Source organism: Nannospalax galili, unplaced genomic scaffold (assembly GCF_000622305.1).
Source record: "Nannospalax galili isolate Female #2095 unplaced genomic scaffold, S.galili_v1.0 scaffold213, whole genome shotgun sequence".
Taxonomy (NCBI): domain Eukaryota; kingdom Metazoa; phylum Chordata; class Mammalia; order Rodentia; family Spalacidae; genus Nannospalax; species Nannospalax galili.
The window spans coordinates 2,589,868-2,612,489 of record NW_008335195.1 but is presented as its reverse complement, the minus strand read 5'-3'; the positions used below and the strand labels follow the sequence as shown (position 1 = coordinate 2,612,489).

The 22,622-nt window shown below is 41.2% G+C and overlaps 1 protein-coding gene and 1 pseudogene across 2 annotated transcripts in view; one reads left to right on the top strand and one right to left on the bottom strand.

The window, feature by feature from the left end:
• Positions 1–4,147: 4,147 nt before the first annotated feature.
• Scg3 (secretogranin III) overlaps positions 4,148–22,622 on the bottom strand; it is a 44,953-nt gene continuing 26,478 nt past the window's right edge. Inside the window, exons 10-12 of one of the 2 annotated variants that reach the window (XM_008829760.2) lie at positions 22,202–22,339; positions 10,176–10,256; positions 4,148–4,703 (exon numbers count right to left, since the gene is read on the bottom strand). In XM_008829760.2, coding sequence (XP_008827982.1) covers positions 4,585–4,703; positions 10,176–10,256; positions 22,202–22,339 — 338 coding nt within the window. In that variant the 3' untranslated portion in view covers positions 4,148–4,584. The remainder of the gene's footprint in view (positions 4,704–10,175; positions 10,257–22,201; positions 22,340–22,622) is intronic. The other variant, XM_008829761.2, reaches the window with a different exon arrangement.
• On the top strand, positions 14,186–14,971 carry LOC103731398 (annotated as a pseudogene).

The window sequence follows — 22,622 nt, the reverse complement described above, 5'->3', positions numbered from 1 at the left end:
TTCTGTAACCCCTTGGGTATAGTCATTCCTTTCTTCAGCTCTTTGTATTGCTTCTAGAACTCTCTGAAGGGCTGGTTTTGTGGACATGAATTCTTTCAGCCTATTTATGTCATGGAAGATTTTTCTTTCCTCTTTGACTATAATAGACATTTTGGCTGGGTATAGTATTCTGGGTTGGCATCTGTGGTCGTTTAAAACTGGGACTACTTTGGTCCAGGCTCTTTCATAGCTTGCACTGAAAAGTCAGCTGTAATCCTAATGGGTTTTCCTTTATATGTGACTTGTTGTTTCTCTTTTGCAGCTTTCAGTATTGTCTCTTTGTTCTGTACTTTTAGTGTTTTTACTATGATGTGTCGTGGAGAGTTCTTTTCTGGTCCTGTCTGTTTGGTGTTTTATATGCTTCTTGTATTTGTATGGGCATTTCTTTAATTTTGGGAAAATTTCTTCTATGATTCTGGTGAAGATCTGGTCCATGCCATTATCTTGGGATTCTTCTCCTTCCTGAATGCCTATGATTGGTAAGTTTGGTCTTTATATGCTGTCACACAATTCTTGCCTATTCCATTCTTGTGCTTTCTTAAATTTTTCATAATCTTTGCTTGAGTGGTCTAGTTCATCCTCTTTATCTTCCAGTCTTGATATTCTGTTTTCCATTTCATTCATCCTATTGGTGAAGCTTTCTCCTGTCATTTCTAATTGGCTTACTGAGTGTTTCACTTCCTTCTTCATTTCAGTCTGGGTAGTCTTCAATATTTCTAGCTCTTTTCTGAATTCATTCTGAATTTTATCCCTATCTTCCTTCAGTTCTTTGATTTCTTTGTGTTTTCTTTAAATTCACTGAATTATTTTATCATGTTTATAATTGTTCTTTTGAGTTCCATGTCCTGCATTAACTAGGGAGTTCTCATTGTACTCCTCTAGAGGATATTGGTATTTGGTGGGGATATGTTACTTTGGTTTTTCATGTTATTATTTTTTCTCTGTGATTTTGTCATATGATTTCTTTTGTAGTTTCTTATTCTTGTTTGAGACTCAAGCCTTCAAGTTTAGGTCTACTTCTTTTTTGGTCTTTTTGAGACAGGGTCTCCTTGTAGCCCTAGCTGTCCTGGAACTCACTATGTAGACCAGGCTGGCCTTGAATTCACATAGACCCACCTGCCTGTGCCTCCCGAGTGCTGGGATTAATGGCGTGTGCCACCACACCTGGCAGGTCTGCTTCTTTTTGTAAACTTTATGTGCCTTTACTTTTGTGGTTTACTTTTTTGGCATGAAAAGCTTGTTCATCTAAGCTTCCAATTCTCTCTTTTGATTTTATATTGGAGTGGCCAGATTGCTTTTGTCTTCAGGAGTTACCACAGAGGCCTAAATCAGATGAGGATCAGATGCTCTTAGGCTTTCTCCTAAGGTCTGGATCCCTTCAGGAAAGATATTGGCCTCAGGAATTTGGGGGTTGGACTGGCCTGGGAGCAGGGCCCAGGAGAGATGCTGGTCTTGTGCAGCTGGTGGCCATGCCACCCAGAGATGCAAAGGGAAATGGGGCCAGGAAGAGGCCCCAAAGGGCTCCTGGGGACTGCACTGAGGAACTAGGTTGGTCTGGATGCAAAGGATCAGGAAGCAGAAAGGTCAGCCTTGGTGTCCAGGAAGGAGGCTGGTGGGTTGTGCAGCCCAGGGAAACAGAGGGAGGTGAGGGCAGGACCAGGCCCATACGGCTCCTGGGGACCTCGAGAAAGAACTGGGTCCAGATGTAAGGGATCAGGAAGCAGTGGTGGCCCCAGGTGAGGAGAGGTCAGCCCCAACATCCAGGAAAGAGGCTGGCTGGCTGTGCAGGCCAGGGAAGCAGAGCTACCCAGTTTTTTATGTGGGTTCTGGGGACTTGAACTCAGGTCCTCATGCTTGCATAGCAAACACAGTACCAACTGAGCCATCTTCCCCCAGCCCAAAATTAGAGCGTTTTTTAAATTTTTATTTTCTATTTAAAAAATATTTTTCAAGCCTGGTCTACAGAGTGAGTTCCAGGCAGCTGGAGCTACAGGTAGACCCTGTCTCAAAAAGATCAAAAAAATTTTTTTTATGTGCATGAATATATTGCCTGCGTGTGTGTAAAGGGCACCCTTGTTGTTCAGTGTCCATGGTGGTCAGAAGATGGCGTTGGATTCCCTGGAACTGGAGTTATGGACAGTTGTTGGCTGCCATGTGGGTACTGGGAATCAAACCCGAGTCCTCTGCAAGAGCAGCTGGTACTCTTAACCACTGAGCCTTCTCTCCAGCTCCAAGGGTGTTTTCTTGATTGTGTTTTGCTGGTTTCTTTTATCTTCTACTCCCTGAACTATGGAGAGTTAGTTGGAAGAGGAGAAAATGGAAAGAAAAACAGATGAGACCCCAAGCAAGCCTCTGTGGGACCCAGGAACTGTAAAACATGTAGTTACCATGATCATTAGAATATTATCTAATTTGATGCTAATCTAAGCAGCAAAGACTAAGCATGAAATAGAGGCTCAAGTATGAAATTATGACAGTCTCAAGTATATTTCCTGAGTATTTTATTTTTTGCCTGTCTCTTAGCAGTTTTTAGCTAAAACATCTCTCATCTTCAAATGCTTAGTAATATTGTGGCTGCAGTTTAACTATATTGAACTCAAAGTGTTGTTATAGTTTTGGGACAGGGTCTTATTGTAGTCCACACTGGCCTAGAACTTGTTGTATAGGCCAAGCTGTCCTCAAACCCACAACCATACTGCCTTGGCCCCCGAAATGCTGGGATTACAGGCATGCGATACCGTGCCCATCTTATTTTCACTTATATTTTGAGGCAGGGTCCCACTAGTTCTAGGCATTCTAGGTTCCAGTGAACTCCTGATCCTGCTGCCTCAGCCTCCCCAGAGCAGGGACTATAGATGTACATCACCATGCCTGCTGGATTGTTGTTTTTTCATGTTTCTCTTGAAACAAGGTCTTGCTTTGTAGCTCTCTCTTGCAACACTGTTCCTCCTGCCTCTGCCTCCTTGGATAGAGTACTGTAATCCCCACCTCCCTGGATAGAGTACTGTAGTCCCCACCTCCCTGGATAGAGTACTGTAGTTCCTATCCTGTCATAGAATCACTGTGTAGAAGAGGACCTGGATTCTGAAACCTGGGTTCTGTTCCTGCTTTATCACCCCTTGACCAAATGAGCTTGAGCCTATCCTGTGTTCTTGATCCCGTTGTGAAAGAATGTTCTGTCTTATAAAATAGGACCAAGGGGTGTCCCTTCTGTCTTGATTACCAATAGGCACTGTGCTGGATAGCTTTAGTTGTCAACTAGACACATCTGGGTAGAGGGAGTCTCAATTGGGGAACTGCCTCCTTTGGAGTAGTCTGTGGGGGCCCAACCCACAGTGGGTGGTGCCACCCCTGGGCAGGTTGTCCTGTGTTGTATAAGAAAGCAGGCTGAGCACAGGCGAGGGGAACAAGTCAGGAAGCAGTGTTCCTTCATGGCCTGTGCTTCAGCTTCTGCCTCCAGGTTCCTGCCTCCAGGTTCCTGCCCTGAGTTCCTACCTTGAGCTCCCTCAGTGATGAACTGTGACCCTGACCTGATGTTATTTCCAGGCCTGTGTGTGTGGTGGTAGCAAAGAAAGGAGTCGCAGGAGCCTGGATTTCCTTAACCTTTTCTTCCAGGGAAGTACTTCCTCTTGGTTCACAGGGAAGGAGGTGGTTTTTATTTCTGTTTCTACCCTACTGCTTGGTCCTTTGCTCTCCCACCAGATTATGTGGTTTAAGTAAAATCCAGATTAGATAACTGAGATCTAGCATAAATGTTTACCTGAGTTTTGTACTGTTTGACCTCATTTGATTTCTTATTCCTCTTTAGTGAATGAGAAAAGTCAGTGTCTAAAAAAATATGGAAATATGAGTTGGGAGTGGTATGTTGATAAATTCAGTGATATATGTGTGTGCAGGTGTGTGTGTGTGTGTGTGTGTGTGTGTGTGTGCATATGCCTGGTGCTGAGGATTGAATCCAGGGCCTTGTACAAGCAGTCTGTTACTTAGCTCTGTCCCCAGCCCAGATTCATGACTCTTGTGCTCATTTTCAACCTTCTTTTTGTGCCACTGGGTCTAATAAAGAGCCAGATAAAAAAGGCATCAGCAGAAAAAGAGATGGCTCTCAAACTGTCAAGGCTATGAGGAACTGTGGGTTTATTTCCAATTTCAACAGGTAACTGCTAGTGAAAGCAACATCAAGTAACAGGCATATTAACAAGGTGCTCAGGTGTCCAGCATGCCTGGTAAACAGGACCACTCATTTCTTCAAGGAGTATGTGTACATTCAATCCATTAGAAGCTTCCAGAGCAGCACATCTCTGATTATAAAATGTAAATCTACGAGGAAATAAGGATTCTATATACAAAATCTCAGCTTACATACAACTTTACTTTCATAAGGTATTTATGGCAAGAGAGCTATATTTTACCCATTTCTAAAAGGTTAACTACAAATTCAGCATGTCCTAACACTCCTGGGTCAATAAATCTTTAATCACTGAATTAGTGTTTTAAGCTATATTGTGTTTGTTGGAACAGTCGAAAGACTTGGGTTGTCTGCCGTCTTCACAGACTGCTGTAGATGCGCTTAATGGCATTGGCCTCTTCCTTATCAAGGATGCCTTTTTCTACATAAGCATCAGCTTGCTGGTTGATGAAGTCCCTCATCTTTGAAAGGTCATAATCTGGAAAATATTAGTAGGGTATCATGAGCAAAGACCAGGAAAAAACAATTTCATCATAGCAATGAACAGTAGAGACATTTAGTGTAGTAACCAGATTACCTGCTCTATTTTTCACACTAAAAGACACCGGGTTGGGGGCACTACTGTGCTGTTTAAAATGATGTTACAAGTATATGAGTATCATCTGTCCATGAAAATCCTATGAAATATACCATCTCATTTGAGAGAACAGGCTTCTAGACCAGGGCTTTGCAAATTTAATGTTTACCTCCCCATTCCCGCCTCCTCCATCCCTCCCACACCCCCACCTGGCCTCCTCCCCTCTGGCCCTGCAAAGACTTTCTGCAAAGGATTCCGATAGCACAGAAAAATCCCCAGGACTTGACAAAATGGGATTGCATGAAATTAAGAAGCTTCTGGACAGAAAAGGAACAATTACCAGAGTGAAAAGACAGACTACAGAATGGAAGAAATCTGTCAACCATGTATCAGAGAGGAAGTTAATACCTAGAATATATAAAGAACTGCAAACATCTAAAATCTAAAGTATGGCAGCTGGGGAGATTGCTCAGGCGGGAAAGAACTTGCCATGCAAGGTACAGAGGACCTGAGTTGAGATCCCAGCACCCATATAAAAAGGTGAGTGTGGATGGGTGTGGTGGTACATGCCTTTAATCCCAGCACTCAGGAGGCAGAGGCAGGTGGATCTCTGTAAGACTGAGGTCAGCCCAGGCCAGCTGGGCTACAGAGAGACCCTATCTCCAAAAAAACAAAACAAAAAAACAAAGGTAAAGGGCTGGCTAGATGGCTCAGTGGGTAAAGGTACTTTCTACCAAGTTTGATAATTTGAGTTCAATACCCAGGACCCACTTGGTAGAAGGAAAGAAGTGACTCCCATGAGTTTCCTCTGACCTTCACACATGCTATGGCATGTACCAACACCCACACCACCCACTAAATAAAAATTCTAAAAAGAAGGCCAGGAAACATTTGAGGATGACACTTGATATCAAGTTCTGACCTCTAAATATATGATATATGTACACATGTACATATGTGCACATACGCCCACCTATGTACACACATGCACACACACAAATCTAAATCATCCAATCAATAAGTGGGCAAATGAAGTGAACAGACAATTCCTAAAAGAAGAAGCACAGGGGCTGGAGAGATGGCTCAATGGTTAAGAGCACTGACGTTTCTTGCAGAGGACCCAGGTTCAATTCCTGGCACCCACATGGTGGCTATGAACCATCCTTAACTCCAGTTCCAGGGGAATCTGAAGCCTTCGTCTGACCTCCGCGGCAATGCATAACATGGGTGCACTCACATACATGCAGGCAATACACTCATACACGTAAAAAAATAACTTTATAAAATTAAATTATTTATTTTTGTTTTATGCATATGAGTATATTGCCTGCGTATATGTAAGTGCACCTGCATGGTGCAATGCTCACAGAGGTCAGAAGAGGGTGTCACATTCCTGGGAACTGGAGTTACGGATGGTTGTTAGCTGCCATGTGGGTTCTGGGAAATGAATTTGGGTCCTCTGCAAGAGAAGTCAGTGCTCTTATTTGCTGAGCCATCTCTCCAGCCCCTGTACCACATTTTTAAAAAATCCATTCATTTGTTAATGAGCATCTAGACTGGTTTTATTGCTTAGCTACTGTGAATAATGTAGCAATAAATATGGATGGTGTGTATTGCCTGCATGTAGGTAAGTGCACCTGTGTCAATGCCTGCAGAGGTCAGAAGAGGCTGTTGGATCCCTTGGGACTGGAGTTATGGACAGTTGTTAGCTGCCATGTGGGTTCTGGGATTTGAGCCCAGGTCTTCTGCAAGAACAACCAGTGTTCTTAACTGCTGAGCCATCTCTCCAGCCCCCAATAAAATAGCTGCCATGTAGGTTCTGGGAAATGAAAAATGTGATACATATACATATATAAATCCCATTTAAAAACAATGAGATTTTATTCACCTATGAAGAAAATGAGGCAGACTCCCTGAGAGTGCTTGACTCCAGCCTCTGCATGGTGCTAAGAGATGGAAGCAACCTAAGTGGATAATGAAAATTCGGTACATTTACACAATGGAGTTCTACTCAGTGAAAGATGAAATCATGAAATTTGCAGGTAAATGGATGGAACTAGAAACTGTTATACTAAGTGAAGTAACAGACTCTCAAAACAAATGATATTCTCCCTCATTTGTGGATCCTAGCACCAAATCTTATATGTATAAGACCCTATTGCTGAAGACAGGACATACTTTGGATGCAGGATTTGGGACAATGGAACTGGAACTGACCCGGAAGTCACTTCCCCTGAAGGCTAGCTCTTATAGCTTTGGAGAACACTATGCAAGCTGCTAAGGGAGAACATCAATTGATGGTCCAACCCCAGCTTCAAGGCCTAAAAACCACACCAATGACTGGCACAGCAAATGACATTGGTGTAGTAGTGGCACTTTTATCTTGGGGGGTAATCAACAGTTACCTAATTGGACTTAAAGCCCACTCAATGGGGGAAAACTCACGTGTGGTACTGTAAACATAGCCAAATATACATGGCTGGAGAGGTCATAGATCTTAGAGAAAACCCCAATGCTGTCACCTCTCTAGACAAATGTAATTTCTTATTATGTGTAAAATATGGATCCTTATATTTACAGACAAATATCCCACTCACCACTCATCAAAGAAGCTTCTTTTGCAACAGATGGAGACTATTACAGAGTTCCACAACTGGTCATACACAGACATTGTGAATTGCCCAAGCCTAAGTGGCACACCTACAGTGCAACCTCTGTACCTAAAGCTCACAGAGCATAGAACAAGGGGTAAAGAGTACACTAATGCATCTCTCAGTTTTCATCAATGAAGCTCCATCATGCAACAGAGGACCAGGAACACAAGGGTCACAAATAGCTAAAATGTAGAGAATAAGAGTCTATAGAGTGTGGGTGCTTAGACAGGACTCGTATATTAAACTCCACCCACCCAGGGCTCAGGGATCATTGTGGAAGAAGAGGCAGAAAAATTGTAAGAGCCAGGGAGGGGGTGCATGACCATATGGAAATAGAGTCCTACAAGCTCCTGGGACCTTGTTCATATAACCCATACCAATGGTATCAGCATGCACAAGACCTATGCAAACTCTAGCAGATAAAAGCCCAGTACACAACTGTGGATATGAACAGCAGGCTGGTGAGGAAGAGCTGGTCTTCTTAAAGGGAGGGACTCTAGATAGGCTGACTAAACCCCAGTGGATGAACTTGTGCTGAGGGACATCTGGGGATGCTAACTTGACAGACAGGCCTTGACATAAATGACAGAATGTATGAATTCTCGTGGTGGGGGGCTATGAGAGGGTGCCAGTGGGGAAGGGGGTATAAAGATGATTAAGACTGATTAAGATGTTCTATATGAAGTATACAAAAATTGAATAAAAAATTTACAAAGAAAATGCATGGAGGGAGAAATGAAGGATTATAGTGTAGATCATGCTACAGATGAGCAGATTACTCAGCACCAGGCACACAAGGGAGACTGATTAGTGAAAAATAGATAAAGGGCCTTCAGGAAAACAGCAGGAAGCTGCGCACTGGTTTGCCACATACCACAGAATCTAAGCCCAGAGGCGTAGGGAAATGATTAATTTTCACTTGGAATGTTGATTTTAAAATTAATGTTGTTTCTTTCTACATTGCACATTTTATTTATCTTTTATATAATTAAAATATTTTAAAAGTAGGAGACATTGGTGGGGCATCTAATGCAGAGTGCTTACCCTGGAAAAAGTCACAGGCAGGGGGCAATTTTCTCAATGATATGGACAATCATTGAAAAATATAAATAGGGCTGGAGAGATGGCTCAATGGTTAAGAGCACTGACTGCTCTTGCAGAGGGCCCGGGTTCAATACCCAGCATCCACATGGCGGCTAACAACTGTCTGTAACTGCAGTTCCAGGGGATCTGACACCCTCTTCTGATCTCTGCAGGCATTGCACGACAAGGGTGCACTTATGTAGGCAATACACGCATACCCATAAAATAAAAATAATAAATAAAAAGAAAAAAGAAAAATATAAATGAAAGAATTGACCCTTCTTATGACTTTGCTAAAAAAATAAAATATGAGAAATTTTAAAAGAAAAATGAAATCTTAATATATTTTTATCATTTTTATTTTATGAGTGTACTGCCTGCATGTATGTGAGTGCACCCATGTCATGAAATGCTGTGGAGGTCAGAAGAGGGCATCGGATTCCCCTGGAACTGGAGTTAAGGATGGTTTGTAGCTGCCATGTGGGTGCTGGGAATCGAACCCAGGTCCTCTGCAAGAGCAGTCAGTGCTCTTAACTGCTGAGCCATCTCTCCAGCCAAGAAAAGTGAAATCTTGAGAACTGCAGGAAGATGAGTGGTTCTGGCAATCATTATGCTAAGTGAAATAGCCAGACCCAGTAAGACAAGTACCATGTTTTCTCTCAGATGCAGAAATTTCTTTCTAAATTTGTGTGTTTGTTTTGAGATAAGGGCTCACTATGTAGCTTTAGCTGGCCTAGAATTCCCTTTGTAGACCAGGTTGGCATTGAACTCACAGAGATCCCCCTGCCTCTGCCTCCCAAGTGCTGGGACTAAAGGCATCCAGCACCACACCCAGCCACTCTTGTGAATATGCATCCATCCATCCATGAGTGTGGAGATGTAGGTCATGAAACTAGAAAGTGGACTGTTAAAGGGAAGAAGAAATCTTACGGGGGAAGAGGGTATTGGAATACACGTGACACGAGAGCAGGAAGGGAGCTCTGTGGGAAAGGAGGGGGACCAGTAGGAAGGTATCAAGGGAGGGGATGTGGATAGGGACCAATAAGAGCAAAGTATGGGGGCTAGAGAGATGGCTCAGGAATTAAGAGCAGTGTCTGCTCTTGCAGAAGACCTGGGTTCAGTTCCCAGCATCCACATGGCTGCTAACAGCTGTCCTTGGCTCCAGTTCCAGGGAATCTGATGCCTTCTTTTGGATTCTGAGGTCATTGTATGACACAGGTGCACTTGCATGTATGCAGGCAAGACACTCATACACATTAAAAAAACAAAAACAAAAACAAAAACAAAGTATGTATAGAAATGCCACAACAAAACTTTACTTGGGCTGGGCATGGTGGTACAGGCCTTTAACCCCAGCAATGGAGAGGCAGGGGTAGCAGATCTCTATGAGCTCCAGGCCAGCCTGATCTACGTAACAGAGTTCCAGGACAGCCAGGGCTATACAGTGAGACCCTGACCAAAAAAACAAACAACAAACTGGGGGGGGGGGTGTTTCTCTCCCTCTCTGTAGCTGAGATGCATCTGGAGTCTTTGAGTCTGAGAGGAGATTTTAGCTAGTTTGACAGTGAGAATTGTTACACAAGAGCCCTGGGCAAATGGATGAAGTTTGTCATATACAACCACAATATTCCCCTACCCTCTTTATTTCCTTTTTTGTCATGTTTCTTCAACCATTCAATGTTTTTTCTGATGGCTTCCAAATATGCTTCTGTTTTCCCTGGAAAAGGCAAGAGAGTCAAATCAAACACTCATAAAATATCATTGAACCTCCTAATCAAACCCACACCAATATTCAAAATCATAATGAACTTGCAGAGCACTTGGGCAGTGGGTTCCTGTCTAGGTAGTGTGCATGTTTATATGTATACATACATATGCATGTGTAGGGAGTTTTCAAGAACATTTGGGGTTGAAATCTCAGAGGCCAAATTGCTATGTGTCAAGAACCACTATGCCCCCAACAAATTCAGTTTGATGTCTGTTTAGACTTTGGATTCAGTTTACCATGTAGCTGGGTCCCCATGATTCTTAGATCGGGTAATTTCCAGTTAGGGTTGCTTCTTCTAACAGGAGCAGTCTCCAGTCAAGGAATGAACCAGAGGGCAGATTCTTAACATCTCTATTTCCTCCATTGAAAATTCAAATCTGTGGGGCTTTATTCTAAGTACGCTACACATCTTCTGCCCAGTTTTGAGAGGTAATAAGTCAACACTCAGAGGAAGAGGTGATCGGGCCTTCGGTTCAGGTCTGAATGAGTTTCTGAACTGGCTCTAATAAAACTGTCTTGGATGTACATCTCCTGACTGAGCTTCCCAGCATAACTGAGCACATGATCTGTGATGCCCTTGGTTTTCTGGAAGTTGATGTGGCTACCTTAGGGCTGAGGAATCTGAAGCTCAAAGAGACTAAGGGTCTTGGCTAAGGGCAGGAAATAACAGAGCTAGAATCTGAACTGTGATCTGCTTAGTTTCTTATACCTGCACCATTTGAAAGACTAGCCTCATCTTTAGCCATGGATGCTAATGTAGCCTTGTTCTACACTGAAGAAATCTATTATCTTCTTAACCAGATGAATTCTTGATGTTCAAAGTGTATGCATTAAGACACTAGAAGTTCTTTTTCTCTCATCTAACAATAAATAGTGGCCTTCAAAGTCCAGGGTCTCTGTAGAAGAACTGGCTTCCTGAGAGTGGCATGGCAATCACATCAGTCTGAGGCTGCTTTGAGCCCTGATATGTCTAGTGACTGCCCAGAGCTGAGCCAGCTGAGCCATGTGCTTACCATGTGCTACAGCCTGTGCTTTCTGCTCCAAAATGCATTCTTTTCTTCTCCTCAAAAACTTTTTGAGCCAGCCCTATTATCATCCTTGACTTTTCAGATGAAGATACTGAGGCACAGAGTGAGTAAAGCAATACAATGTAGATAAGACACATGGCTAGTAAATGGAAGAGCTGGAATTGAATTTGGGAAAATCTGACTATAGTTCATGCAATATGGCTGTCATATGATCCATCAGTTTTCTAGTTTGCACTACTGCATTTACTAAAGCATTTCCTGAACATCTTCCTGGCCCGAAGCCCATGCAAACCTCACCACTATGACCTCATGTTATCAGCTTCCCAAAGAGGTGCTGGGAAAACTCTATGGAAAAAGATATAAATGGACAACAAAAGAGATTTGTCACATTTTTCAGCCCCTATGCACTGTGCAAAAGCAGCTTTGGTTTCAGTGGCTTGTTTTCAAGAATGTCAGCTAGGGGCTGGAGAGATGGCTCAGCAGTTAAGAGCACTGACTGCTCTTGCAGAGGACCTGGGATTGATTCCCAGCACCCACATAGCAGCTAACCACTGTCCGTAACTCCAGTCCTAGGGGAATCCAAAGCCCTCTTCTGACCTCCTCAGCTATGCATGACATGGGTCACTCACATACATGCAGGCAATACACTCATACACATAAAATAAAAATAATAAATAAAACTTAAAAGAATGTCAGCTAATGGGGCTTGCAAGATGGCTTGGTAAGTATAAGTACTTGCTGAAAAAAACCTGATGACCTGAGTTCAATCCCCAGAACACATGTGAAGATGTGAAGAGAGAACCAACTCCTGAAAAATGTTCTCTGACCTACACACACACACACACACACACACCAATAATGCATTAAAAATTTTTTTTAAACAAAGAATGTCAGCATTCTGTTACCGTTGCTATGAGTTTGCATGAATAACTGCCCAGCTGTCTGGAAAACTGTTTTCCACTGTGGTCAGTTATGACTTCTGGCTCTTACGATCTTTCTGTCCCCTCTTCTGCAATGGCCCCTGAGCCTTGCGTGGCAGAAGTTTGCTATAGGTGTCCTATTCAGGGATAAGCACTCTGCAGTCTCTTATTTTGGTGGCAGCATTCATGTGACACATGCGAGCTCAAACAAGATAAAATCTCAGCATAGAAGCGGGGAGGTGGGTAAGAAGCCCCAACCTTAGCTGAGGAACATATTGGTAAATGATAGCAGCTGGGAGAGGGAAAGTCGGCTTTCTTTAAGGGTGTGACACTGGATACGTTAACCAGGCTCCAGTAAATGAACCCATATCAAAGGGTATTTGGGGACACAAATTTGACTCAATAGGCCTTTATATATCTATCTATCTATCTATCTATCTATCTATCTATCTATCTATCATCTATCTATCTATCATCTATCTATCTATCTATCTAATCTATCTATCTATCATCTATCTATCTATCTATCTATCTATCATCTATCTATCTATCTATCTATCTATCTATCTATCTATCATCTATGAAACAGAGTACATTGAATCGAGCAGGCAGGGAGGGGTGCAGATAGGGGAGGGTGGATGTCTAAATATGATCAAAATACATGAAATTCATAAAAATTCCATTAAAAATGGGGAAAAAGAATGTCAGCATGTACAGAACAGTGTTCCCTGGATGGTGTTGAACTATTCAGTGCAATCTACAATTGCCATCATCAGTTACCCACTAGGTAACACAGGTGATGAACTAGATTTGGTAAATTTGTTTGAGACAGGGTCCTTCTATATTACCTGGCTTGGAACTGTCTAAGTAGACTAGGCTGGTCTTGACTTGTGGCTATACTCCTGCCTCTGCCTTCTGTGTATTGAGATTACAGCATGAGCCACATGCCTGGCTATAGATTTGGTAATATAAACAGTGATTTCTATTTTAAACTAATTTATTTAGATGAGGCATTTAGTGTAGTATAGACTATTTCTAAAGAATTCAGTTTCATTTGGTAAAGAGTTTAAATCAAATTAATGACTCTGATATTACTTGCTTTAATAAATAGATAATGACTAGATGCATGCCTTTAATTCCAGCAATCAGGAGGCAGAGGCAGGCAGATCTCTGTGACATCAAGGACAGCCTGATCTACATAATGAGTTCCAGGCCAGCTGGGAGTACAGGGTGACCCCACCTCAAACAAAGCAAAAAAAATAAAAAAACAAACAAAAACCCAAATAAATAGAAAGTGATTTATCATTTGCATATTAGGTAATTATAGCTTCTGAAACTTTTTAGTGTATCTGAAAATGTTCTTTAAATAATTTAAATCATTCTTTCCAAAAATCTAATCTTTGATATCATATTATAATGTGGAGAGTTTATCTGAGAAAAAGAAAACTAATGTTTAGTCACTATTTAACTACTACATTAAAATTTCTGAATCAGCCAGGTATGGTGGCACACACCTTTGATCCCAGCATTCAGGAGGCAGAGGCAGGCAAATCTCTGTGAGTTCAAAGCCAGCTGGTCTACATAGTAAGTTCCAGGCCAGCTGGGCCTACATAGTGAGACCCTGTCCAAAAAATAAATAAATTCTGAATTAGGAAAGTTTTAAAAAATTGGCTGGGGTGGGGGGGGTCCTGAAAATGTAGCTCAGTTGATAGAGTACTTGCCTAGCATGTATAGAGTCCTGGGTTCTATCCCCAGCATCACATAAATCAGGTATGGTAGCCCACTCATAAAATCCTAGCATTTGGCATGTGGAGGCAGGAAGATCAGAGTTTCAAAGTCATCCTCAGCTACCTAGTAAGGTCAAAGCCTCCTGGGAGAGAAAAGACCCTCTCACAAAGTAAAAAAAAAAAAAAATAGGTCATGTGTGGCAGCAGTGGTGGTGGTGGCGGTGTCGGAGTGGAGAAGATGATGGTCTCCACAGGAGTTAAAGTTCCCCGTAGTTTTCACTTGTTGGAAGAACTTGAAGGACAAAAAGGAGTAGGCGATGGTATGGTTAGCTGGGGCCTTGAAGATGATGATATGACACTTACAAGGTGGATGGGCATGATTATTGAACCACCAAGGACAAACTATATAGAATATATAGAATATATTCTACATATTCAGAATATATAGCCTGAAAGTAGAATGTGGACCTAAATACCCAGAAGCTTCTCCATCAGTTAGATTTGGAAGGCAGCTATGCTCACCACTATACCACCAACACCATCAGTTAGATTTGTAACAAAAATTAATATGAATGGAATAAATAATTACAGTGGAATGGTCGATGCACTGAGCATACCAGTGTTAGTAAAATGGCAAAATTCCTATAGCATTAAAGTTGTGCTTCAAGAGCTAAGATGCCTAATGATGTCCAAAGAAAACATGAAGCTTCCACAGCCACCAGAAGGACGGACATACAGCAATTAATTTTAGCGGATCTCAAACTTGTCTTGAATCAACACCTCCTACTCATGTTAATGTCTTGATTAAATATCACAATGCAAAATACCCACACATTAAGTAAAAGAATTCCAGCTGGTAAACATGACCCAGACATTTGTAGGAATATATTAATATATGTATACCGATTATGTGTTCAGGAACAGGAGGAAATGTGCAGCACAGTTTTTCTTTCTAGTTAAGGCATTATCATTAAACGTGAACCTGGAGTACTCAAAATTGAACTTGGGTTATAGGCCAAAGGCATGGCAAGAGGGAAGCTGTCAGAGGGCAGCAGAAATGTTCATGTTTCTGGAAACTAAAATCTCAAGAAGGAAGAACAGATATGGCTTGCTCTGTCCATCGTAGAGAGCTGCAGTTGAAACTGCTTAAAGCAGCAGGTGCAGTGAAGAGCTGTGGGTGCTGACTACTGTAGATCAAAAATAGGTTCAGGATTGTTTTGCTACCTGTATTTATAATAAAAAGATGCTTGGGGGATTGATGAGTTTCTGTTAAAAGCTATTCCCGTTTGTTACATGTAAGAGACATGATAATATTTGTTCACAGTCTTTGTTTAATAAACCATGCTTTTAAGTTTTAAGTGAAGTCAACAAAAAGGAAATAGGTGTATAGATATGTGATTTTGAGATTAAAGTTAGTCTTAAAATGTAAATAAAATGTGGAATGTGTCCTAAAAAAAAAGTAAAAAAATAAAAAGATTTTGTTTTTCAGCACACAGGCCTCACCTTCAGGTCTCCCTTCTTTTTACATATGTAAACAGGGAAGCCCTCAACTGACAGAAAATCTGAAAATAAAATGACCTTAGCCTCCTTGTTCCTCAGGCATGTTTCAAACAGTCCCCTAAATGGTACTGAGCTCCTTACCCACTGATGAACTCTGCTCATTAATACATCTAGAAGGTGGGGATCAAGCATCAGCCTTTAAAAAAATAATCCTGAGGTGATTCCAGTGTAAGGAGAAGTCTGGTGGTTAGTGCCACCAGTCAGTATTGGGCCCTCTACACATTTGTGGAGCGTGGGTGAAGCAAGAACACCCAGGTGTTCCTCTGTTCTTGGAGAGGAGCAGCTGGTTTCTATTTACATTTTCTCTTCTCAGAGCTGTACAGCAAATCTTTTATTTACACAGAGTATGCTGAAAAAAGCCCATGAGAGTCCACTTTGGAAAGCTGGTCTATTTTTTTTCCAATTTATTTCAGCTTTCTTTGGAAAAAAAAAAATAGCTCATGGCTGAGGTAATATGGCATGTGTGGTAAAGCACATGCTGAAGTAGATGGAAGAGAGCCAGAGCCTAGACGCAGTGCTGTTTCTTTGTCTGTTCTGGCTTTCAGCACTGTAAGAGAAATGCCCGTCTTACACATGAACTTGTCATGACTCCGATATGTTATCCTGACCACCTCCTGCCCCTGAAGAAAAAAAAAGTATAGAAACCCATACGGTAAACCTATTGAATAGAGGAGATACTAAAGATACCAGAGCTTCAAGAGCATTTATAACAACAATACCATAAACAAACATATAACCCAACACACAAATGGGCAGCCAGCAGGCTCAGTGGTGAACCTAAAAAACCGAGAGCCTGACTCTAAGCATTTGTTTTAAGGTCAAGAGCGGACCCTAATCACTGGATACCTATTCCTTCAGATATCTCTTGGAACTGTGTTCTGGAGCTAAGGCTCCACTTATTCTTTTATTAAAAGAGTTTCTTCATCATGAAATGGGGAAATAGAAGTCAGGACCCATGCATATCTTATTAGAGAATCTTGCCCTTTCAACCCTAGGCCTAGAATATCACACACACTCAGTTTCTCTCATTGTTTACAATGAGAAAAGCATGCTGCTTTCAGTGGTCTGATAGTAAAACATGCATTCATAAACTGTCTTGGGTGGAGGCCAAGGAGGAGGGGTCCTGAAGGATTAAGGTCAGGTGCCCAGGTCACAAGAGGAGCACATGGTTCAGGGAGCTTGTTAACATTATAAGCAGTAACTTTTTGGTTGCAGGGTTAGGTAAAAGGTAAAAGTTGTTAGTCCAGATTATGTCCATATTATAAAAGTCATTCTTATATAAGGGAACTTGCCCTCAAGTCTGATGACCTGAATTCAATTCCTAGGACCCATATAGTGGAAGGAGAGAACCAACTCAATAGAGTTGTTCTCTGACCTTTGTATGACTGCTGTGGCATGTGCAGCCCTCATACACAGAATAAATGTAATTTTTTATATTTTACTTATCATTTTTATTTTATATGTATGCATGTATTGCCTGCATGTATGTAAGTGCACTGGTGTCATGCAGTGCCCATGGAAGTCAGAAGAGGGCATCAGATCCCCTGGAACTGGAGGTACGGACAGTTGTTAGCTGCCACGTGGGTGCTGGTATTCGAATCCGGGTCTTTTGCAAGAATAGCTAGTGTTCTTAACCGCTGAGCCATCTCTCCAGCCCCATAAATATAATTTTTAAAAAGTGTTTATAAAAGCTTTTATTGACATAATGTTTAAACAATGCCCATATTGCATGATTATTATTGTTTTGAACTGCATATATCAAGGCAACTGACACTGGTATCATGAATGTCATGAATGCTAGTAGTGGCTTCCTTTCAAGCATTTCTCCATAGTGGTATTAGGGATATAACTCAATCGGTAGAAAGCTTGCCTAGCATGCTTGAAGCCCTGGATTTGATCTCTAACACTACATAAAATTGGTATGGTGATGCATGCCTGTAACCTCAGTAGTCAAGAGGCAAAGGCAAGAGGATCAGGAGTTCAGAGTCATCCTCAGTTACATAGGGAGTTTAAGGCCAGCCTGGGAGATATGAGACCCTGTCTCAAAAAAAGGAGGGGGGAGAAGAAGGAGAAATAAAGAGGAAAAAGAAAGAGGAAGAAGAGAAGGAGGAAGAGGAGAAAGAATAATTATTTCTCCATGGTGATAATATTTTGCATGTCCATTTAGATGCAGTGAGAAATACTTAAAGACCCTGGATTGGGAGTTAGGAGTTACCAGTGGTAACTCATGAGATCTTGAGCCAGTCACATCTCTTAGATGTTGTTTCATTGGTTTGTTAATTAAGGGAAAAATCTGAAAAGGCAATTTGTGGTTTTATATAGGAGAAGATACTTTTGCTGTCCCTCAGAGACCTGGGTGGATACAGGATTCCCATGTCTGTGCTGAGCTCCTGTCCCACTTGCTGGCTCAGGGGAGAAGACTTGATTGTTTTTGGAAATTTTAACAGAATGACTTAAGACTTGGATGGAGACATGAATTGTCTGCTTTTATGCTGCTTAAACAATAAGATCCATATGAGCTGTTATTCAGTAAATAAGCTGACTTCTGGTTCCTATTTTAAAAAGTATGGAAAGAGAAGACATTGAGGTGAAAGTCGCCTCAGAGGTCACCTTTTAACTTGATTGTATCATCTATTCATGGCTTGACAAATGCTGGCCTTGGAATGTGTCTATGGCATTATAATGCTTATCTCATCCCTTGGATGATTTTTAAAAAAGATTTTCAGTAATTCACACACCAAAATTCTATGAGTAAATATCTGACTGGCAAAATTCTATGAGTAAATATCTGACTGACTTAGATAATGGAACATTTTAAAGTGTGTTCCTTTGGTCTCCAGAGAAAAATTAAGCAAGTTTCTAGACATGGTTAGAATTAGAATAAATTTTCCTTTATTGGCATATTCCTAAATTTAGAAAGAACTATTGAATCATTTGAATAACTTTAGAAGTCAACACGTAAAAGAATCCTTAATCTGTGCCAGGAACAGTGGCTCCTGTCTGTAATCTTAGCACTTGGGAGGTAGAGGCAGGAGGATCAGAACTTCAAGGCTAGCTTTGGCTACCCAGTGAAATCAAGGCCAGTTTAGATTACCTGAGACTTTGTCAAAAATAAATAAATAAATAAATAAATAAATAAATAAATAAATGTAAATAAAATAGATAAAACATTCCTTTAAAAAATTTTATGTGTATGAGTGTTTTGCCTGCATGTATATACGAGTGCCACTGTGTGCTAGTCTGCCCTTGGAGGTCAGAAAAGGGTGTTGGAGTCCCTGGAACTGGAGTTTAGATTGTGAGCTGTCATGTGGGTGCTGGGAACTGAAACCAGGTCCTCTGTAAGAGTAGCTAGTGCTCTTAATCATTGAACCATCTCCCCAGCTCCAATAAACGTATTCTTAATGTGAGTCCCAGCAGGAGCAACCGTTTAAATAGTCTAACTACATTATCATTTTAAAGATTTATTTTTATTGTTATTTATGTGTATGTGTCTGTGTGTGTATGCTACATCTGTGTGGGTGTTTGTGGAGGTCAGAAGAAGGTGTTGGATCTCCTAGAGCTAGAGTTACAAGTGGTTGCAAGTCACACAATGTGGACCCAAACTCTGGTCCTCTGGAAGAGCAGCAAGCACTCTTAACTACTGAACCATCTCTCCAGCTTGTCTAACTAAATTATATTTAAGAGTAAACTGTCATTTTCATCACTGATAATTAAATTGTATTTTTATGGAATAGAATGCACGTAATATAGTTTGTAAAGTGAAGTGATATAAGCATAGTATATTGTTGTTGTTGTTATTATTATTCCTATTTGTATCGTTCATAGTCTAGCACCTGCTTGGCACAGTTAAGAAATATTTGCTGTAGATATATCGGATCATCACCTCTATTGAAGGACCAAAAGAGACTCCATGAAAATATTCTGGACAGTGTGCTCTGCTTACAATCAGTTCCTTAAGTGGTTTTAGTCAGGCCATGACCTTATCCCTTGCTCTACTCTGCAACACCTCCAGCTTTCTCTCCTGAGGAAAACCTGTTCTTCACATGCCTGCTCATAAACAGGGGGAAAGAACTATTCTTAGCTATGCATGGGGACACAGGACTTTAGTCTCTGCACTGAGGAAACTGAGGCAGGAGGATTGCTGCAATTTCAAGGCCAGTCTGGGCTACATAGTGAGTTCTAAGTTAGTCAGGGATACATAGCAAGAACTTGTCAAAAAACAAAGAGAAACCCAGTCATCCCTTGTATGCATTTATTTTCTGTATAGAGACAATGGGTGCTTCCTCACTGGATTTTATAACAGAAGCAAAATAGCCACCAAAAAACCAAAGGAACAAAAAAACCCCACCAACAACAAAACAAAAGCACAAACAAGCAACTGTAAGACAAAAATAAATCTTAGTCTGCTCTTTCGAGGATTAATTATTTTTACAAAAATGTTGGAACCTTAGCTTATGCTCAGTTTGGTGTTTTCTAAACTATATTAGACTCATTTGTTTTTACCCAGACTAATGGAGTCAGGGGTGGTGTGAATAAAGTACATTTCTAAATGATGAGGTAGGAAACTAATTTAAACCCTAAATCTCAACCACCTTCCCAGTGTTTCAGGAGAGCCATTACAGAGTAACAATAGAAGAGCATAGCTTTACTCTCCTCTCTTTGCATCATTATCAGATGGAAACCCTAAGGGAAGGTGAAATCTTTCCCCAGCCTTAGCCTCCAGATGCTTTGCTACAGCTCATATCTGGAATGGCCCCCTTAGATACAGGTGTTGAAGACCTGGTCCCCAGGGTGACACTACAGGGAGGTTGTGGAAACTTTAGGAGGTGGGACTTGGTGGGTTGCAATTACACAAGAGAGGGCGATATCTCATAATGAAGGAAGCAGAAGGCAAGGTCCAGCATCTCTGCACAGCTTCTGATAAAGTTTCCACATTTCAGAAAGAAGGGTTTGAGACACAGGGATGTTCAGTTTTTATGATGTAATAAAAGAGGCTCAAACAGCTGAACTATACCACCAGATCTGCCTTCTATCCCGCAATCAAAAGATTTAATAATTTAGAACTTAGTGCCTCATTAAGTTTTTTCTTAGAGGGATATCTGGAGAGTTTGTAAAATCCTAAAATGAAGCTGGGCATGGTGATGTGTGCCTTTAATCCCAGCACTTGGGAGGCAGAGACAGGAGGATCTGAGTTCCAGCCAGCTTGGTCTCAAAAAGACCGAAAAAAAAAAAAAAAAGAATGAATGAATGAAAGAAAGGAAAAGAAATCCTAAGATGATATAATTTTATGTTATGTTTCATAGGTAACTTTTTAAAGAAAATTTGATACTTTGAATTTGTGATTTTTATCAAGTCCTTATAGGTATTTATTATGCTACATCATTGGGAAAGTAATTAAGGAATCTTGCTTTGCTAAATACAAATATTTTAATGACCTAGTTGAGTAAGCAATAGTGTGATTATTTAGAGAAATATTAAATAAATTAAAAGAAATATTGTAGGTTGGGCATGGTGGCACACACCTTTGATCTCAGCACTCAGGGGGTAAAGGCAGGTGAGTATCAGTTCAAGGCCAGCCTGGTCTACAGAGTGATTTCTAGGCCAGCCAGAGCTACATAGTGAGACCCTGTTTCAAACCAAAATAAATAAAAAGAAATATTGCTTTCATCTGTGATTCTGGTACAGAGGAAGATGAGGCAGAAGATTTGTTATGAGTTTGAAACTAGTCTGCCTACAAAGAGAGCTCCAGATCAGCCTGGGCTACAGAGTGAAATCCGGTCTCAGAAAACTAAACAAAGTTAAAAAAATAAATATTGTTATGGACTGAAACCTGGAATTGTAAGCCGAATAAACCTTTTATCCCCTAAAAAGAAATAAATATTGCTCGATAATAAGATTATAAACTAAATATTAAAGAAAGTATAAATATCCATGAATATTCCTTCCTAAGCACAAAAAGCTCATTGAACACTAAAGACCTCCAAAGAATGAAATCAACTTGCCATCCCAGAAAACTCAAGACTCTTAAATTATACTGTTTAGGGGCAGGACTGGAGAGATAGCTCAGTGATTAAGAACGTTGGCTGTTCTTCCCGAGGACTTAGGTTCGATTCATATCACTCACATAGCAGCCAACAACCATCCCTATCTCCAGTTCCAGGGGGATCCAACACCTTTCCACAGTTCCAGGGGGACTGAACACCCTTTTCTGGCCACTGCCCATACATGGTGCACTTACACATATGCAGGTAAAACAATCATACACATAAAATATAAATCAGCTGGGCGTGGTGGCACAGCCTTTAATCCCAGCACTCAGGAGGCAAAGGCAGGAGGATCTCTGTGAGATAGAAGCCAGCCTGCTCTACATAGAGAATACCAGGTCACCTGGGGCTACACAGAAATCCTGTCTCAAAAACAAAAACAAAACAAATAAAATTAAACAAAACAAAACCATGCTGTTATTCAAGTGAAGGTTCCACATGCTAACCTTAACTATGCAGATCTTGCTGTGGAGGGCTTGAATTTGAGCCACACTATTTTGCTAATCCTATGCAGATCACACTGTGGCGGGCTTGATTTTGGATCCCCCTACTTTGAGTGTTGAAAGCTTTTGCTTCCCCAACTTCATTGCCAACCTAGAGCTGTCAGTTTCAGACCTTTCGCTCCATCCGTCTTTCCTCCGGGGCTGGAGTTACCGTCTTTCGTGGAGTCCTTCAGGGTTCCATATTCCTTTTCCATCTTGGCAGCTTCTTCCTTGGTACTGTCGCTTTCTTCGTGACTCTTCTCCGAAGGCACTGCGGTCAGATAGCACACTGCTGTTATTACATCACTTCCTAACGTCGTTAATTCTTTTTTATTTTATTTATTATTTTTATTTTATGTATGTGAGTGCATTGCCTACACGTACGTCAGTGTACTCATGTTCTGCAAAGCCATGGAGGTCAGAAAAGGGCATTGGATGGTTCATAGCCGGCAACTGGGTGCTAGGAATCGCAGCCAGTGCTTTTAACCACTGAGTCATTTCTTCAGTCCTGTTAACTTCATTAATTCTTAATGCAAAAACAAACTGAGGTCACA